Source organism: Ovis canadensis, chromosome 23 (genome assembly GCF_042477335.2).
Source record: "Ovis canadensis isolate MfBH-ARS-UI-01 breed Bighorn chromosome 23, ARS-UI_OviCan_v2, whole genome shotgun sequence".
NCBI lineage: Eukaryota > Metazoa > Chordata > Mammalia > Artiodactyla > Bovidae > Ovis > Ovis canadensis.
The window spans coordinates 69,672,913-69,693,439 of NC_091267.1; the positions used below are offsets into that span (position 1 = coordinate 69,672,913).

General features: G+C 36.8%; 1 protein-coding gene across 6 annotated transcripts in view; it reads left to right on the forward strand.

The window, feature by feature from the left end:
* The window catches only part of WDR7 (WD repeat domain 7), a 354,635-nt gene that overhangs the window by 102,498 nt on the left and 231,610 nt on the right, over positions 1-20,527 (forward strand). For 3 of the 6 annotated variants that reach the window (XM_069568596.1, XM_069568598.1, XM_069568599.1), the window contains exons 16-19: positions 309-397; positions 13,985-14,083; positions 16,376-16,494; positions 18,605-18,728. In XM_069568596.1, coding sequence (XP_069424697.1) covers positions 309-397; positions 13,985-14,083; positions 16,376-16,494; positions 18,605-18,728 — 431 coding nt within the window. The remainder of the gene's footprint in view (positions 1-308; positions 398-13,984; positions 14,084-16,375; positions 16,495-18,604; positions 18,729-20,527) is intronic. The other 3 variants (XM_069568597.1, XM_069568600.1, XM_069568601.1) reach the window with 1 other exon arrangement.

The window sequence follows — 20,527 nt, forward strand, 5'->3', positions numbered from 1 at the left end:
TATCTGTCAGTAGATTAAATATTTCTTAAGCTAGTTTAAAGCATAAACTGTAGATATAAAAGTTTTACTTGCTATTTGCTAATCATTTAATTTCTGTATTAAAATCTGAAATGGAAAATGTTAATAGGTACAAAGCAAAAAAAAAAACCACCAAAACCCTATCTTTTTGGTACAGCAAATTGAAAAGGTTCTGTATGTGTTTCTATTGCAATTAATTTGGAACTAGGAAGCTTAATATTTTAAATGGCTCTGGAATTATGAAACTATGAATGTGTATACATATGTGTATTTTCTTCTTCTTTTTAAAGGCCACCTAGACCAAGCACCCCAGACCTTTCTAAGGCAAGGGGTTCCCCTGCAACTTCCAGTCTTATTGTGCAAGGACAGATTAAACAAGGTAAAATTAAATCTAGTATAAGTAATTGGCATGACATTTCAGCTCTAGAAACTGAGGAGGCATAGCTAATGTATAATCATAACATTTTGTTTGTCTCAGATTGTTAAAGAAAGAAAAGTTGTTATATTCCAGATGTAAATATGGATAATTAAGATGTCAGTTAAAAATAAATCAGATTTATTTAGAAATTGATAAATGAGTGTATTTCACATAATTTTATTGTACTGTCTTTGGCCTAATTTTTATGCATTAGGGGCACCTTAACTTGACAATGCTAGTGCCTTAATTGTGTGTCTTGAGTCTATAAGTTATACACCTATTTTTTAACTACATTACAAACGTTTACATTCATATTTCCCTACTGTAGCTATTCTTTTGTCATTTGCCGGTAACTCATGCATTACAATCCACGATGGAAATTCTTCCTCTTTTTATTCAATCATTATATACTTTAACTTTTGTCTGTAGCTTTATTTTTTATGGGTTAGAAGAAAGATTGAGTTTTTCTTCCTTTATTTTCTTTTATATTCATTTTAAGACTCACAAGTGAGCTAATCAGAGTTGGTGGGTGGGGGGAAGAATCAGTTCTGCTTAGAGAAATTTCCTTTAGGTTAAAGGTTAATGCCGTTCTCTCATAGAATGTGGTAGCAGTGAAAAAGTGAGCAAGAGATGGGACCGTGAAGTTTCTGCTTGTAATGGTGACTTTGTAGGATTTTTTTTTTTAAGGTTTTAGAGAGTCAGTGACTGTTCTGTAAGTTAGATGAACAGACCTCCAACTTCACATCTGCAGTTTTCCTCTTTCCTAGAACAAGTCCTCTTACCTCTTAGCCGATCGTTCGCACTTAGTCTAATATCCTTAAATGGTGTGTTTGGTTTTTAGTTTGGGGCACTCTGTGTTGGCTTCTCATTATGGAACATAAGCTCCCCTGACTCTCTTTGCTACTGCAGCCCGTTATTTCCAGCCCCATGCGGTCACCCCTCTTATTTCCTTTTCCTCTCATCAAACCTTTATGCTCATTTCATAATACTTCATATTGTTCTATAAGAGTTTTAATTAGACAGCTTTTTATACTTATGTATGTGTGAAATGCACACAGAAAAGTGCCCAGACATGAATATGCAGCTCAGTGAGTTTTACAAACCAGACACTTGTAACTCCATCCTTGGACAAGAAACAACATTGCCAGCACTCCGGAAGCTGCCGCATGCTCCCTCCCAATCAGTGTACCTTCCTCTTCCAGAGGTAACTACCGTCTTGACTTGTAACGGAATTACTTACTTGCGTTCCATTATGGCTGTACAACCTAAGTTCAAATCCCTAAACACTGTGATTTAGTTTTGCCTGTATTTTGAATTTTATATGAATTCAGTCATCTGCTACTGCTACTGCTGCTGCTAAGTTGCTTCAGTCGTGTCCGACTCTGTGCGACCCCATAGACGGCAGCCCACCAGGCTCCGCCGTCCCTGGGATTCTCCAGGCAAGAACACTGGAGTGGGTTGCCATTGCCTTCTCCAATGCATGAAAGTGAAAGGTGAAAGTGAAGTCACTGAGTCATGTCCAACTCCTAGCGACCCCATGGACTGCAGCCTACCAGGCTCCTCTGTCCATGGGATTTTCCAGGCAAGAGTACTGGAGTGGGGTGCCATTGCCTTCTCCAAATTCAGTCATCATGGAGTATGTATTCTGTGTCTGGCTGCTTTTGTGAGATTTATCAGTGTTCTTGCCTGTGACTATGTTCTGTTTATTTTCATTGTTTTATTGCTGGATAGTATTCTGATGAATGAATAGAACACAACTCTTTCATCCATTTTTTTGGTCAGGAGATATCTGGATTATACCCAGTGTTTGGTTTTGGTAAACAATTCTGCTATGAACATTCTTGTTTTCAGACCTTAGTAAGCTTGTCTGCTGCATATGTAGCTAGAAGTGGAGTTTCTGCATAGATTTATCTTCAGCTTTAGTTGTAGAGAATGCTAACATCTTTTCCTATGAAAGACAGATATACATCCATCAAACCAGCTCAGGGAGAAAAGCTGGAAAATGTGGATCAATGAAATGAGACCCCTCATACGTAGTGGGTGAGATATCCGAGCCAGTGCTTAATACTTCCCGTGGTTCCACTTTGGCCGTTTTGGTTTGGCGAGTATATCTAATATGTCACTATTTTTCATTCCTGGTTACTGTTTTGTGTATTCTAAGAAATTGCCCTGGTATTCCTTTGCTCATATGAGGATATTCTTCTCTGTTTTCTTTTAGAAGCTGTCTTACTTTACCATTCTCGTTTAGATCTACAATCTGCCTAGACTTTAATTTTGTGTATTATATGAAGCAAGGGGTCCTATTTGATTTTACTTCCACGATGATCCCAAACTTGTACAGCATGATTTATTAAAGAGATGATTCTTCCCCCACTGCTTTGCAGTGCCATCTTTGTCATAAATAAAGTGTGTTTATATATGTGGTTTGTTTCTGAGCTGTTTGAGCACATTGATTTGTTTGTGTGTCTTTGTGCCTTAATTACAGTGGCTCTGTAATAAGACAATATTTAATAGATCAAGTCTTCCTTCCTATTCTTAAATAATATCTTGGCTGTTCTTGTCCCTTTGAATTTCAGTATAAACTTTAGAACCTTTTTATTGTTCTCACAAAGACCTATTTTAACTTTAGTTTTATTGACTTTGTAGATCATTTTTATAGGAGAATTATTATCTTAATGGGATTCACTCCTTTAATCCATCAACTCGGTATATCTCTACATTTATTTAGGTTTTATTCAGCTATCATAACTCTTGTATATAGTTTTCTATGTTGAGGTCTTATATTTCTTTTGTTAGATTTATTCCTTGTTATTAGATTTTAAAAATATTTTTGTAACTGATAATAAATAGCTTTATTTTCTGTCCCTCTGATATAGAAATGCAGCTGATTTTTGTATATTGACCGTGTATCAAAGCATCTTGCAAAATTCAACCTATTAAGGTAGTACATTTCTGTAGGTTCTTTTGATCACATGGAAAATCATACGGAATAACTTCTTTATTCCCAGTATCAAAGGGAGAACTTTTAAGCTTCCATGATTATGATACTTCTTATATGCATTTATAGATAGCTTAAAAATTAGTTCTACTATTCCTTTGCTAAGTGTTTATCACCAGTGTATGTTGGGTTCCTTTTTATCATTTATTTGCTTACTTCTGGATGTGTTGTCACTGAGGCGTGAAGGCCCTTCTCTGCTCGGGGCGTGCGGGGGCTGCCCCCTAGTGGCGCTGCGTGGGCTTCTCCCTGCAGTGGCTGCTCTTGCTGGGAGCAGGAGCTGTAGGCGAGCGGGCTTCAGGAGTTGTGCAATGTGGGCCCGGTAGTCTCGGCTCCCAGGCTCTAGAGCGCAGGCTCAGCAGTTGTGGTGCACAGACTTAGTAGTCACTCCATGGCGCGTGGGATCCTCCTGCACCAGGGACTGAACCAGTGTCCATTGCGTTGCAAGGCAGGTTCTTCACCACTGAGTCACCACGGATGCCCTGGTTATTACTAATTTTAAGAACTTTAAAAAAATTGATGATTATTTACTGATTTTTCAGCCCTTATTCCTTTAGAATGTATGCCCAAAATCATGTCATCTGTAATAAAGACCATTTTATTTGTTTTTAATTGGTATGCATTTTATTTTTCTTACTTTATCGCACAGGTTAACATAAAGATGTCGAAGTTGAACTGACATCCTTGCTTCATTACCAATCTTAGGGATAAAACATGTTAGCTGTAAGTTTTTCTTAGCTGAGCTGAATAGTTCCCTCCCATTCCTAGTTTGCAGGGATTTTAAAATTATGAATGAATGTTAGATTTTGTCACATGATTTTTCTGCATTTGTTGAAATTATCAAATGAATTTTCTCTTTCATTTTCTTAATAAGTACAAAAACATTGACTTCTGAGTATTTAAAAAACCTTGCAATTCTGGGGAAGGTCACACTTGGTCATGATAAATTATGCTTTTTATAGATTATTGGATATAATTTGCTAAAATTTTGTTAAGAGTTTTTATGTTAACGGTCATGAGGGATTTGGGGTCTAGAGTTTTCATTTCAATAATCATTTCTTCAGTTTTGATAACAGTATAGTGCTGATCTCACAGAATGACAAAGGATATTACCCTCTTTGCTTTGCTATTTTTGGGGGGGAGGGGATGGGCATGTGTAAAATCGATACTGTTGTGTTTTTTGTTTTTTGTTTTTTTACTTCTTTGATCTATTTTACCAGTGAAAGAATGGCATAGAGTTTTCTTTAGGAATAGATTCTTAACTACAAATTTAAATGCTTAGAGCTATTTAGGATTTTTTTTTTTTAATTCATCTTAGGTGAACTTTGATGATTGTTGTTGTTCAATCACTAAGTCATGTCCGACTCTTTGCGACCCCGTGAACTAGAGCACGCCAGGCTTCCCTGTCCTTCATCATCTCCTGGAGTTTACTCAAATTCATGTCCATTAATTTGGTGATGCCATCCAACCATCTCAACCTCTGTCGCTTCCTTTTCCTCCTGCCCTCAATCTTTCCCAGCATCAGGGTTTTTCCAGTAAGTTGGCTCTTCACATCAGTTGGTCAAAGTATTGGAGCTTCAGTTTCAGCAGCACTCCTTCCAATGAATATTCAAACTTGATTTGCTTTAGGATGGACTGGTTTCATCTCCTTGCTCTCCAGGGGACTCTCAAGAGTTCTCCAGCACCACAATTTGAAAGCATCAATTCTTGAGCGCTCAGCCTTCTTTACGGTCCAACGCTCACGTCCATACAAGGCCACTGGAAACACCATAGCCTTGACTAGATGGACTTGGCAGCAAAGTGAGGTCTCTGCTTTTTAGTAGCTGTCTAGGTTTGTCATAGCTTTTCTTCCAAGGAGCAAGTGTCTTTTAATTTCATGGCTGCAGTCACTGTCCACGGTGATTTTGGAGCCCAAGAAATAGTCTTCCACTGTTTCCACTTTTCCTCATCTATTTGCCATCAAGTGATGGGACCAGATGCCATGATCTTAGTTTTTTGAATGTTGAGTTTTAAGCCAGCTTTTTCACTCTTCTCTTTCAACCTTCATCAAGAGGCTCTTTAGTTCCTCTTCACTTTCTGTCAGCAGAGTGGTATTATCTGCATATCTGAGATTGTTGATATTTTTCCTGTCAATCTTGATTCCAGCTTGTGAGTCATGCAGCCTGGCATCTTGCATAATGTACTCTGCATATAAGTTAAATAAGCAGGGTGACAATATATAACCTTGACATACTCCTTTCCTAGTTTTGAACCACATATTGTTCTTTGTCTGGTTCTAACATAGGAAGTTGGTGTCAAATTTATTGGCCAAAAGTGATTTAACATTCTCTTATTTTCCTTTCAATGTCATATCTGTAGGATTTGAAATGGCATCCTCTATTATTCATAATTTGTGTTTTTTTCTCCTTTTCTCCCTGGTTAGTCTGTCTAGTAACTTAGCAGTTTTATAGTTCTTAGTCAGCTTTTGGTTCTTCAGTTTTTATTGTTTTTCTCTTTTTTATTTCATTTGTTTTTGCTTTGCTTGCTATGCTTTCATTTCTTTTGCTTTAAATTTGCTTGTAATTTTTAGTTTAAGTAGAGTCTGAGGTTGTTGACACAGAGCTTTTCTTCTTTTCTGTGTAGGCGGTCAGCACTGTTCATTTACCCCCAAGCGCAACTTTAGATGCGTTGCACATATTTTGATATGTTGTCCTTTTAAGTTTTCTTTTTTTTTTCACTTTTATCCATGAGTAATTTATTGTTCAAACGCATCAATTCTTTGGCGCTCAGCCTTCCTCAAAGTCCAACTCTCACATCCATACATGACTACTGGAAAAACCAGAGCCTTGACTAGACGGACCATAGTGGGCAAAGCAATATCTCTGCTTTTGAATGTGCTGTCTAGGTTGGTCATAACTTTTCTTCCAAGGAGTAAGCATCTTTTAATTTCATGGCTGCAGTCACCATCTGCAGTGATTTTAGAGCCCCCCAAAATAAAGTCTGACACTGTTTCCACTGTTTCCCCATCTATTTCCCATGAAGTGATGGGACCGGATGCCATGATTTTCGTTTTCTGAATGTTGAGCTTTAAGCCAACTTTTTCACTCTCCTCTTTCACTTTCACTGTGGTGTTGGAGAAGACTCTTGAGAGTCCCTTGGACTGCAAGGAGATCCAAAGAGCCCATTCTGAAGGAGATCAGCCCTGGGATTTCTTTGGAAGGAATGATGCTAAAGCTGAAACTCCAGTACTTTGGCCACCTCATGCAAAGAGTTGACTCATTGGAAAAGACTCTGATGCTGGGAGGAATTGGGGGCAGGTGGAGAAGGGGACGACAGAGGATGAAATGGCTGGATGGCATCACTGACTCCATGGACATGAGTCTGAGTGAACTCCTGGAGTTGGTGATGGACAGGGAAGCCTGGCGTGCTGCAGTTCATGGGGTTGCAAAGAGTCGGACATGACTGAGCGACTGAACTGAACTGAACTGAATTTATTGTTAAATTTATGAACATTCAGAAAACGAAGATCATGGCATCTGGTCCCATCACTTCATGGGAAATAGATGGCGAAACAGTGGAAACAGTATCAGACTTTATTTTGGGAGGCTCCGAAATCACTGCAGATGGTGACTGCAGCCATGAAATTAAAAGATGCTTACTCCTTGGAAGAAAAGTTATGACCAACCTAGATAGCATATTGAAAAGCAGAGACATTACTTTGCCAACTAAGGTCCGTCTAGTCAAGGCTCTGGTTTTTCCAGTGGTCATGAATGGATGTGAGAGTTGGACTGTGAAGAAAGCTGAGCGCCAAAGAATTGATGCTTTTGAACTGTGGTGTTGGAGAAGACTCTTGAGAGTCCTTTGGACTGCAAGGAGATCCAACCAACCCATTCTGAAGGAGGTCAGCCCTGGGATTTCTTTGGAAGGAATGATGCTGAAGCTGAAACTCCAGTACTTTGGCCACCTCATGCGAAGAGTTGACTCATTGGAAAAGACCCTGATGCTGGGAGGGATTGGGGGCAGGAGGAGAAGGGGACGACAGAGGATGAGATGGCTGGATGGCATCATGGACTCGATGGGCATGAGTCTGAGTGAACTCCGGGAGTTGGTCATGGACAGGGAGGCCCTGCGTGCTGCAATTCATGGGGTCGCAAAGAGTTGGACACGACTGAGTGATTGAACTGAACTGAACTGAACTGATGAACATTTGGGAACTTTCCAAAGATCTTTCTGCTCTTGACTGCTAATTTATGGTCAGATAACTTACTTTTGTATGGTTTGAATTCTTTGAATATTAAGGCTTGTTTCATGGCCCTAATTATGGTCTTTCTTGGTCAGTATACTGCATATACTTCAGAGTACTGTGTGTTCTGCTCTGCTGGGTGGAGTGTTTCGTAAAAATGTCAGGTCACATTGTTTGAGAGTGTTCAAGTGGAGCATACGTTAGCTGATTTTTCTGTCTACTTGGCTCTGTTCTTCAGATAAGGTATTGAAGTCTGAGGCAGTTGTGCATTTGTTTATTCCTCCTTGCATTTCTATCAGGTTTTGCTTGATATATTTTGAAGCTCTCTTTATTGGGTGCATAAACCTTTCGAATTGTTACTTCTTTTGATTAATGATGCATTTTATATACTTCTCCACATTGTGGTATTGAATTTACCCACCCGGATAGAATGAGGATTTTAAAGTTGGAATGCTTTCATGTTGCTCCTCTCAGAAAAGTCTTGAGTTTTGAGAGAAGAACTAAAGTTTTGTGAAGAAGATACTAAAAATTGTCTTTTTTACAGCATTTACTTAAGATGATTGATTTAGAAATTTCCATTTGGAGTAGCACAGATGAGTTGTCTTATAAGGTGAATGGAGGTTAACAATCTGTACTGAAACTTGCATCATAAAATACTTTAGGATGGCATTATAAAACTCACTTTCTATTTGAATATTGAAATGTAATATTTCTTTAATAAATATTTGTTAGGCACTTTTTTTTCCAAACAACTCTATTTGGTGTATAGAGAGATTAGTCTGATGTATCTTATCTTGAATAGTTTGTGTCCCTCTGGAAGATAACCCACGAACATAAATAATCAATATATATTACAAAGTGGTGGTAGAGATAAAGGGCTTTGATTCTTTGACTGCTCTGCAGCAGAGTTTTATATAGTCTCATCATTCTACTCTGACTCCTTTCACTTTGGTTTTCTTTCAAACATGTTTCCTCTTTCCTTATGTCCCCCCACTACCCACCGACTCCTCCTGTAGCCACACTGACTCACACTCTTTTTTCAAGTTGGATTGCAAACAGGAATATGCTTCTTTTTTATAAAATGTTACTTTATGTTGCTTAATACTTGTTCAGCTCCAAAATAATATATATGGAATAAAGGGAATTTGGGTCTGAGAATAAAGATGATATAAAGAGTTTTGCTGACCTAATTTCTCATAAACAGTATCAGGGTATGCCATGGGCAAATAATTTCTTCACAAAAAGTTTATTTTGTCTAGCAGTTTGCTTGTTAATTCAGTGTTTTCCAATAATTAACATTTACTGACAGTCATGTGCTTTTTGATGTAGTATTTATTAGATACTTGATTTTGCAGTTTATAAAACATCTCACTTGAGAAAGGGATCAGAGATGTCAAACAACTGAATTTTTGTTCAGGGTCCCACCTTCCGGAATCTGCCCATGGCTTTAGGCTTCTCTGTGTTCTGACACATTGTACTTCTCTTTATCAACTCAATAATCTCTTGGCAAACGTCTTTGGTCTTCGTCTCTAGTGCTTATCTCGATTGTGACCCTTTCTTTATGTTAGTAGTTACATCTCTACTCAAGGGTAGGGGTAGAGGCAAGTCTAGGTAACGTAAAGGTTTAAAGTTATGCTCCGACTTCCCTGGTTGCTCAGTGTTAAAAGAATCTAACTTACAATTCAGGGATCGACATGGGGTTGATCCCTGGTCCAGGAAGATTCCAGATAAGCCCGCATGCTGCAACTAAGACCTGATGCAGCCAAATAAATTAAAAAGCTAAAACAAACAAAACGATTTAAAGTTATGGTACATTGTTTGCAATTTTGTTTTTCAGAAGTGCATTCACTTTAGGTTTTCTAAACTTGGAACAGGTAGCTGTTTAGTTATAATCAATAGTTACCATCCTTTTCTAGCATCTGCAGCAAAAACCTTGGAGTAAATATTGTATATTAGGCTAACGAACTGACCTGTGAAACCCTTAAAACTTGGTGTTTAAATGTATGTACCTTTAAAAAAAGTGCTGCAGCTACAGTTTAATTGCAGAAACTCTTAATTTGGGTCTGCTTTAGAAACTCAGAGGTCAGGGACATTTTTTCTTTTTTGTTCAATGATTTATCTATCATAAGTACCTCACATAGTGGCTGGTACATAAAAAGAGTTCAGTAAATATTTGTTGAATGAATGAATCTGTAGATACCTACTCCTTATGCTTTTAGAGTCAATGTGTCAGGCACTGGGAGCTGAGGCTATAAGGGTTGACACAAGATCCCCACCTTCGAGGAGTTTATATATGGTGGAGGAGATCTACATATATGATTTTAGTTGACTGCTTATTTGCTTTTCCTCCAGACTCTGACTACTTTGAGAGCAACATCTTGGTCTAATCTTTCTAAATTTTTTGTAAGCTTAGCCCAGTACCTGGCATGGGATAAGCGCTGATTACATTAATCCAATGAAAAGATTTTAATAGCCTTCATATATCTAATTCAAGTTAGTGTTTACGTTATAATTTTATCTTTCACTATAATGAACTCTCTCTGCTTGGTTTCTTTCTGTCTTGCTCATTTATTTATTTTGGATGTTAGTAATGGAGGAGACCTTTTACAGAAGGTTGTCTTGTTTTGTTTTTGACTCTGGTTGAAGTCGTATGCCAACGTAAAAGTACCCCTCCGTCTGAACTTACTCCCATTCTGATATAATCCAGTGGTGATCTAGAGGCTAAGCAGCGTCACTGTATGTTTCAGACATTATCAGCACTTCTGTATTTTGCCTTGATGCGTGTCTGTCTGAGTACCATCTTGGGTTAGTTACTCATTCCGCTTTAGGTCCTTATCCTTTCTACTGCCTGGAGCTTTGTGTTCCCTTGGAGCCTTCAGCTATTTGTGCTCTCGTACAGTGTTTTAAGGATATCCTTTTTTTTTTTCTTATGGTGTTTGATTAATGATTTATCCTAATGCTTCATGTTGATTTAAAAGATGACGGGAACTCCTGTCTGCCGAAGATAAAAGTGTAGACATAAGAGTTTATAAAAAGGCAGATGTTGCTCTAAGATCTCTATATTAGATAGCATACCCACTATGGAAGGCCTTTCTATTAAGTACGTGGTAATTGACTCTATTTTCTCATTTCTAATTTTTTCATGTTTTCTTCTGGCTTCCCAGGTGGCTCAGTGGTAAAACATGGGTTCAGTCCCTGGGTTGGGAGGATCCCCTGGAGGAGGAAATGGCAACCCACTCCAGTATTCTTGCCTGGGAAATCCCATGGACAGAGGAGCCTGGTGGACTACAGTCCATGGGGGCACGAAAGATCTGGACACGACTTAGTGACTAAGCAACAAGAGCAGAATGTTTTCTTCGCTTCTTCTCAAAGCTTCATGATTCTCAGGCAGCACTGCTTTAGATAAAGTGATTTACTGTTAAATAATTTTCTTTGTAATTTTAGTGTTTATCTTTGGAAACTTTCTTTTTTCGCATTGCATGTGGTTTTCTGCACCTTCTCCGTTTTCTTTTCATTCTCCTTCTGAAAATCATCCTGAGAGGGCTGTTCATGCCCATCTGCTGGCGGGTAATGAGATTTAGAGCAACATACAGAGAGCACTCGCTGCCCAAAGCGTGTCCACTTTCTCTCCTACGTAGACTTTTAATACCACAACGGCGGTTGGGAAAGAGGGAGCTTAGATTCAGATTTCAAACAAAGACTCGAGTGGACCTGTTGAGAAACAGAAGCCATGGCTGTTGGCATAGTGAGTACTTCTGTACACGCCGTGTAAAGGGCGGGCCCAGCCTGCGTTTGCGCATGCGTGTTGTCGCGGGCTTCCCTTCGTCTGTCTTTTCATGTGAGAGTAAGCGCTTGTGAAGAGGCTCTTAGCTGCAACAAGGCTTAGCTTTCCCAGGCAAAAAGAGAGAACTCGTGTCAGTTCTGTTGCCGTTTTGAAGCTGTGCTGTGACTTTTCTCCTTGTGTTTTACTGGTCCTTAATAAGAGAAGCAAACTGGTAGTTGACAGGGCAGCTTTTCCAAGAAATTAATTGCTTGCTTATGTTTTATGGTACAAATTTTTGATATTCAGTGCCATACATAACTTATTCAAGTTTATTATATGTTGTTAAATCTTGAGCTTTTTATTGTGGTAATGGTACTTATTTATTCTAATTTCTGTTGCTGGTTTTTCTATATGTGAACAGTTTTAAAAGCCCTAATAGAGTTTAATTTCAATATTCTCAGTGAATTGTGAAAACAGTTCTAGATTCTGTAGTTTCAGTTATGAGGTAGTCTGAGTAGAGTATTTTTTGATGATGATGCAGAGACTTTTAAAGCATAGTAATTCTGATTCCTTGATTTCTATTACAGTTGCTTTTTAATTTTCAGTGTCCACAGAATTTATTAAAGGAAAGTGTAAATGGCTTTCTCTATATGCAGTATCACTTAAACAGGACTCCAAAATTATCATACTCAGAGCATTTGTTTATTTCTCTTATTAAAAGTAAAGTTATATACATTGAGCATTATTCTGTTAAGATATATTCTAGCAGTTTTGCCAGTAGCATTTCTAGTTTCCTTTAGACTTGTGATTTAGGGAAAACGTTCTAGTTTAATCCCACTTCTTATTTGACCTAGCTAGGGGAATGATCACTCAGTCCTAAACTTTGGTTTATTTGTATTGAATTTTCTCACCTTCCCATTCCAGTGTCCTTTCAGAATTAATGATAAAGTCAGATAAAGTTAATACAGTCTTTTCAGGGATAACAATTATTTCTCCTTTATTTAAAGTGTGATTATTGAAAAGCCTCATCTATTGGAAACCACCAGAGGAACTTGCTCAACAATTTTGGTGGCATGAAAGCTAACACCTAGAAATTACTCCTTGCTGCCAAAGACTTACCAGCTTTTTGCATGGGGAAGTGAATAATTTGTAGGCCATAATTACTGAATTTGTAATTGCTTTTAAAAAAGAAAAACTATTCAATAGAATATATAGAAATATTGGGGATTTCCTTCCAAGATTAAAATAGAATTCTTAGATTTTATTGCAGGTGGATTCTTGACCAGCTGAGCCACAGGGAAGCCCTATGAAATATACAATTGAGAGTAATTCTAGTCCTTTCATAAGCATAAATGATAAGGTACTTGGAATTTCATAAGGAATAGAAAACAGATCTATTATAATAGAAATAATTTCCCAGATAAAACTTTCGTGTATGCAACAGGGACTTCCTGGGGCTTGTAGAGTTGGATTTTCTGCTTTTATTTCTGCTCACATGCTTTGATTCTCCTGTTTACCTCACACGTGCCTGATTGACATTATGATGCATTCGTGTGGAAATTATGAAAAGTTGTTTTCATGCAGCTGTCCTGTAGTTACAAAAGAACTTCACTGCATGAAAAGCAAACATATCATTCGGCAGACAATGTGTAATCTGTTCAGGAGCCCAAACCTATTGCTGTTCAATGACAGAAGAAAGGAGAGGGATTAATTTGAAGATGCTTGTGCATGACATATGGTAATTTCTCCATAGGAAGGAAGTGTCAAATGGTGACCTCTAAATCTTAACATTGACCTCCAGTTGTAGAATGTGTGTGCCATACGGTCCTTTTGCTTTTCATGTGATAATTTAAGCTGAACCTTTTCCTGGTAGCGTAACTTTTTTGGGGTGGGTAGGGGTTGTTTCATCTATTCTATAAAGATGATAACATTTTAGACTAAAAAGCATTCATATCATATTTTTTAAACTCTGAAGAGTGGAGCTATGTTAGGAGTCTTCCAATAAGAGTTAGGCATATTTGACTTAGAATTGCTATAGTTTACAAGTTGGTATCATTTAAATTGAGTTTTTACATATTAAGTGTAGAAAATTGATATGATCTCAGTGAATGTTGGTTTGAGAGATTAAAAAATAGTTTAGACATAGCTTTAGAAAATAAATTATTAGAAAAAATATAATTGACAATATGTAAACCAAAATAAATTTTTCATTATGTGATACATTTTAAAAATTGAATTACATTTTTGACGATTCTTAATATGTCTGTCGTCATTTTCTCTTGTAGCCTTAGGTATTTTAGAACTGTTTTTTGTATTAGGTGACACATCATTCAACTATAAATAGCTTTTGGTTTGAATTACGCTGTGATTGCTATTCAATAAAATGTATGATTTTACTGCCATGATCTTTAATAATCATACCTTTCTGTTTAAAACATCATTTTTCAGTTCTACACTTATTATATTTTGCCCACTTTGTTTTTCATTCTTCACTAATACTGAGCTTTTTTCCAGAAACCGTTGTATCTCAATTCTCTCCTCTTTATTTCTTCTGTTTTCCTCTGCAAGTGGCTGCACCTGTCGTTTCCGCTCGGTCTGAGGCTGATCAGTCTGGCTCTGACCCTGCTTCCACTCCTGCTTTACATTCCTGTTTCTTAGTAAATGAAGGTATTCTCTCTCAACTTTCTAACAACTTTCTTCCAATTCTGTGCTTTATTCTAATATGACATGTCTTTTTTTACCGAGTTTATACATTCATCTGCTTTGTTATGTATGAGATCCTAAGTTTCCATTTTCTAACTTGTTTCGCTAATGCCAATAAGGGTCTGTTATAGAAAGGTAATGTGATTCCTGGCTGGTAGAAGCTGTGTTTCCTGTAATCTAGAGTGCTGTTAAAGAAGTGCAAAGATGCTAATCTTTGATATGAAGTTAGGCATGAAGAAGGGGATTGGTCTCCATGATGGGGTTTGCCCTGTGTTGTCTGGTGTTAGAGCTAATTATTTTACTTTCCTTGTATTATTACTCAGTGCCAGACAGACTTTGTTCTCTGTACACAGCATGTGCCCTGATTAGAGGGGAAAGAAAGTATTTTTGGAGCTCTGAGAATGTGAATGTAATCCACAAACATTTATTCCCCAAGAGCCATGGAGGATCGTGTATTCTAATTGGAAGCTTGGTGGAATTTGTGAGCTCTGAGTTATATCCTCTCTCTTCATTCTGGGTTCAATCTTCATCAGTTTGTATGATATAAAAATGAATAAATTTACAGAATCTCATATGTAACCCAGGATGATTCTGACTCTTCAGTAAAAGCAATAATACTAGTCTATTCAAACGGAAGGAAAGATACAGTATCTACAAGGTACAGAATCCGTGTTCTAAGTACCATTTCTTTGGGAAAAAAGCATGGAAACTTAAAAGTAGAACTCTTTTGTTGTTGTTGTTTGTTTTGTTTCCCCATCATAGACCTGTACTAAGGTTGTATGTGAAGGCTGGATTTTAGCAACAATAATTAGGGCCATATTTGTTAAGCTGTTATAAAAGGTAGAGACTTGTTAATTCAAAAATAAGCTACTGACTTTGGACCATGGTGAGAATCATCTTCATATTAAAGTTTGGTTCATCAATATACTTCATACCTTCATGAGATATTAAACTTAGAAGCTTAGGTAGTTATTTTTTTATATATATACCTATGTATGCATATGTGTGTATATATATTCCTCTGTTGAAAATAAATTGTAATCTAAAATGTATGTGTTTATTACCTTTAATTATAAGTATATATTCTCGGTTGTTGAGAATTTCCTTACTGAAAGGATTCATGTTTACATAGGTGCCTTCCCACCTCCCCCCGATCCTGTCTCTTTCTTGCAGTTTTCACCCCCTTTTTAACAATCCCAATAATCATTTTGAATTTTATGGCTTTTGTTGTTGCAGTTTAAGAATACTATAGCTTAGATTATTTCCAAACGCTGATTTGCTAAAATTCTATATTTACAGGTAACTCTCCTTGTAATATGGGCACCTTTAAAATAGGGTGGAAATGATTGTTTGAGACTCTCTGGATACTAGTACTTTTAAATACAGTGGTGGTTTCCATTGTTTCTTGTGTCAATTTCCATATTATAGAATAGAATTTTGGAAAAAATGACTTTTATTCCCATAGGTTAGTGTTGATGATACTTAAAATTTTACAAATTTTAGATTAAGTTTTTATCTTGGAGGATATAGGAATTCATTTTTTCCTCTCAAAATTGGTGTTACTTACTTTAGTTACCACTGTGGCTAAACTTCTGTTTCATTTTGTAAGAAAAGGGATCAATAAGTACCTTAACTAAAGACCTTCTGACAGAGAAGGGAAGACATCTCTGCTGACTGAAAGGATGGTAGCACCAGATGGCCAGACCTTAAGTGACATGAACCTGTCTGTGGCTGTCTGTGTGAATGCCCTTTTAACTGTCTGTAGGTTCAGAACTAGAGCTCTAGCTCAGCTCTAAACCTGAACATAATGTCTTATTTTAGAGAGGCTGTTTACAAAGGTGTTTTCCTTGTAGAGTTTGTATACACTTTGGAGAAGGCAGTGGCACCCCACTCCAGTACTCTTGCCTGGAAAATCCCATGGATGGAGGAGCCTGGTGGGCTACAGTCCATGGCCTCGCTAAGAGTCGGGCACGACTGAGCGACTTCACTTTCACTATTTACTTTACTTACCGTGGAAATTTATTTATTAATTTTTTTTAAACTTTGAGAGTTCTTAGAGCTGTAATTAGAGATGACATAGATTTAAAGGTGAGATGCATTTGTTATGTCTTTGCACAAAATATCTAATAATAAATTGAAATCATAACATAATTGAGCAGGTCTACCCTTTTTGGTTTAGGTTTGGTATACTTGCATATAGAAAAATATGTGAACTAGGAAATATGCAAGTGTTTGTAATTGGTTACATTTTAACAGGATGGAGTCAGTTGGCTGCCATGCATTGCGTTATGCTGCCAGATCTACTGGGATTGGACAAGTTCAGGCCCCCGCTTCTAGAGATGCTGGCTCGGAGATGGCAAGATCGATGCTTGGAGGTAATGTTGCGGTGATATGGATAGAAAATGAAAACATTTAAAAGGCACTGGACAAGTATAAATTTGAAGCAAAAATGTTGTTTAACTAGCTTCTTGTCACCTGTTTGTTATGTGATAGAAAATATGGATCCAGTGATTCTAAAAAGGAATGTTTCAGTTTGTCTATTTGTTTCCTTTTTTTTAATCCAGTGAATATTTGATAAAACTTTTATATACTTGTGGAACAATTTAAGTGTTGATTTCTATATAGATCATACACATATATGCACACAGACACTACATATAATCCACCTCTCCACAAATCACAGTTTCAGGTATTAATAGAATCACATCCATCAAATTCTAAGTGAATAACCACAGTCCAGTGGAAGGTCCTGTGTTATAAGAGAAGGGGAAGGTCTCTGAAATTAGAAGAGACCTGGGTTTAAGTATCAGTTCTGCCAATTATTAACTTTGTGACCCTGGGCGATTTACTTAACCTATTTGAAGCTCATTTGTAAAGTAGGGATAATAATCTGTTCCTCACGGGATTGCTGTCAGGATCAAATGAGATAATGCAAGTAGAACAGTTAAGGACAGAGCTTGACACATGGGTAGGAGCTCAGTAAATGGTAGCTGTTATTTTGTATTGATAGACTTATATGATATTAGATATGGCTCAGAATATAATATCACCAGAGACTTGGAAATGTTTTCTGGGGATTTTGCTGCTTATAGCATTTGAGCATAGCTATAGCAGTTCATGCCAGTCAGGACTTTTGTCTCTTTCCTGATCTCCGTTCCCTCACCTCCAAGTAGAATTGTAGCATGCTGAAATCTCCAGTTTTGCATTTAAATCGTGTTTGAATTCACTTCTGAAGTTAGTTATAATGAAAACCAATTTTTATTTTAATTCTTAACAGACCCTACTGAATTATCTTTTCAGTTGTGAATAGTTAATGAGTTGATTGGTACATAACCTAGCAGTTGCCTGGTGTCACTGAACCGATGCCTGTGACACTTTGGCCAAAATAAAGCAAAACTAAAGTCAAACTGTGAAGTAAAAGTGTTTGCCACATTGAAAGAAAAATTGAGATAATACAGCGTTGAAAAATAGCTTTCTTTTATAGAGCTAATGCCATTTCACAGGAATTTATTTCCTTGCTTGTTAAAAGCATATTGTTTAAGCCTGTCTTAGGTATATGTGAATTGTGTGAAACATACATGTTTGTTTGTGTGAACAATACCTATTTAGCATTATAATAGAAATCCAATAGACAGTTGTGTGAAACATACATGTTTGTTTGTGTAAATAGTACCTATTTAGCATTATAATAGAAAGAAATCCACTAGACAAGGTTACATTTCTTCAACAGTTAATATTTCTAACTGATTTTTTTAAACAATGTTTATATGAAAATTAAAAAAATTGAAAGTGCCAAATTAAAAGTACAAGAATATTTTTGTGCAAGCTTTGGAAAATGAAGTTTTAAGACAAAACTAATTAAGTGTTCAAACATTGTTCTATTAATGTTAAGGTATTTCCCCACTCCAGTATTCTTGCCTGGAAAATCCCATGGACGGAGAAGCCTGGCAGGCTGCAGTCCATGTGGTCACTAAGAGTCAGACACGACTGAGCGACTTCACTTTCACTTTTCACTTTCATGCATTAGAGAAGGAAATGGCAACCCACTCGAGTGTTCTTGACTGGAGAATTCTAGGGACGGGAGCTTGGTGGGCTGCCCTCTATGAGGTCGCACAGAGTCAGACACGACTGAAGTGACTTAGCAGTAGCATTTTTTTTTTTAAGTTTTTATTTTTTGATGAGATATAGCCAGTTAACAATGTTGTGATAGTTTCATGTACAGCAAAGGGACTCAGCCTTACGTATACATATATCCTGTGTTAAAAGCGTATTTAAGTGAGATAATTAATTGAAATATCTTTGATTTGCTTGATTCCAATTTATTCTACTTTATTAGCACTACAACACACTTCAGTGTAGTGTTTCCCATGTAAATAAATGCGGTTTGTGTGTTTTCTAGCTTTCTTTCATTATGAACTTGCTAATGTTGACACACCTCACCCACTGATCTGCTTCCTTTTTTTGCACTTGGGTCTGTGGTTTTAGGTCAGAGAAGCTGCACAAGCCCTGCTTCTAGCTGAACTGAGAAGAATTGAGCAGGCGGGACGGAAGGAGGCCATTGATACCTGGGCTCCTTACTTACCTCAGTACATGGACCACGTCATATCACGTAAGAGCTCATTCTTTGCTGCAGAGCTATTCATGTATGTGTAGGGAAGTACCAAGACTCACAATTCTGCTTGCTACTACCTCAACAAAAGTGAATCATGGACCTTCAGGTGAAAACAGGGATCCTCAAGTCCTGCTCATTCATTTTCTGAATCCTTAAAGTTTGGAGTTTTTTTTTTTTTTAAAGCGAAAAATTATGTAAATACAGAAATATTCACCTTATAAAGTTGAATGACCCCTTATAAAGTTAATCCTTAATTGAAAATTCTACCCTGTTTAACACTAGCATCTATTTCTGCCCATTTTGTTATAATAATTGTGGATACCAACTTGTTAGATATTGATCTGATAGTATGCAAGTGCAAATACGAGGCAGATCCTTTCTAAGCAGAAGCTGAAGTTGTGAATGCTTAAGAATCATCTGGTAGATTTAGACCAGTGTTCTATGGGAAAAGAGAAAATTAGCAAGGATTTCGACTGAAAATTCTCAAAAGAGTATAATATTAATGGATTAGGAAAGGTCTTGGGAAAAATTGTTGAAATTCTGAAATAGTTTTTGTAAAATTTTTGCAGTCAGACTTCCCTGGTGGCCCCGTGGTAAGGACTCCACCTTGCAAAGCAGGGAATGCTGGTTCGATCCCTGGTACAAGAAGATTACACATGTCGTGGGGCAGCTAAGCCACGAGCCTCACTGTGTGGCTAACACCTGACAAACCAAATAAATAAATGAATATTTTTAAAAAAACAATATTGCAATCATGCTGCTAGGTCAGAAGTGCACTGAAGAAAAGTTATAGTGGGCTGTGATAATTTTTTTCTTATTAGGAAAAGTATCCTTCATCCTCAGCTCATCATTTAATCCATTCTTTATTCTCCTAAAGAAGAATTCAAAATTAAAATGTTTAACCTGTTATATTGTATGTAAGATAAAATAGATCAGTTTCACTCTTTTTTTTTTTTTTTTAATGACAAAGTCTCAATGAAACTTTGAAAAAAGCTTTTTTACTGTGAAAATTTGTCCTGGGCTTCAGGTGCTTTCCTTTTAAGTGGCCTTATGTCAATACCAGTTATTGTTGATGAGATACTCATTGTACATGTCAGGACAGATAGTATATGATTGTATAAGACAGACAATAAAAACAGAATTTGAAAAGGATTGTAATTGTTATATCTGGTGTGACTCTACCAGATGTTTGCCAGTGGTGACTATACTGGTTGATTAAGTGTGTGAGCTTGGACACTTGACCCTTTTCTGCCTCAATTTTGTCACAGATTAAATGAAGATGATATAGTAAGACTTTATGGGATAATTTGAGTATGTAATGAGTGTATCTTGGATAAGCACAGGGAACTGTACCTAAGCCATTATAAGCTCTATATTTTTGTTAAATAAATACATTTATAATCTATAAAAGTACAAATATATACCTCACATATAACCAGAACATCACACATGAACAACTCTTGTTAAATTCTTTAATCTTTTATTTTATTTACATAAATGATACAGACTTTTTACTGAGAGAGTGTTGATTTTTATTGGCTTACTGGGAATTTTTCTGTTTTAATAAAAAGAAATTAAGTAAAAATCCCAGGGCCTTTAGGCAATGGACTCTATATAATGTATTAGCTTTAAAGTTCTTATTTAAATATATATAGGTTAAAAACCTGTAGAATATTTTAAAAATTGGGATGAAAGCAGTCTGGCACAGTGCTCTTTGTTCAGTAATTTATAGCTATTAACTTATAATATTCCAGAAAATAGAATTATCTCTTCAGCTCATCATAAACCGTATTGAA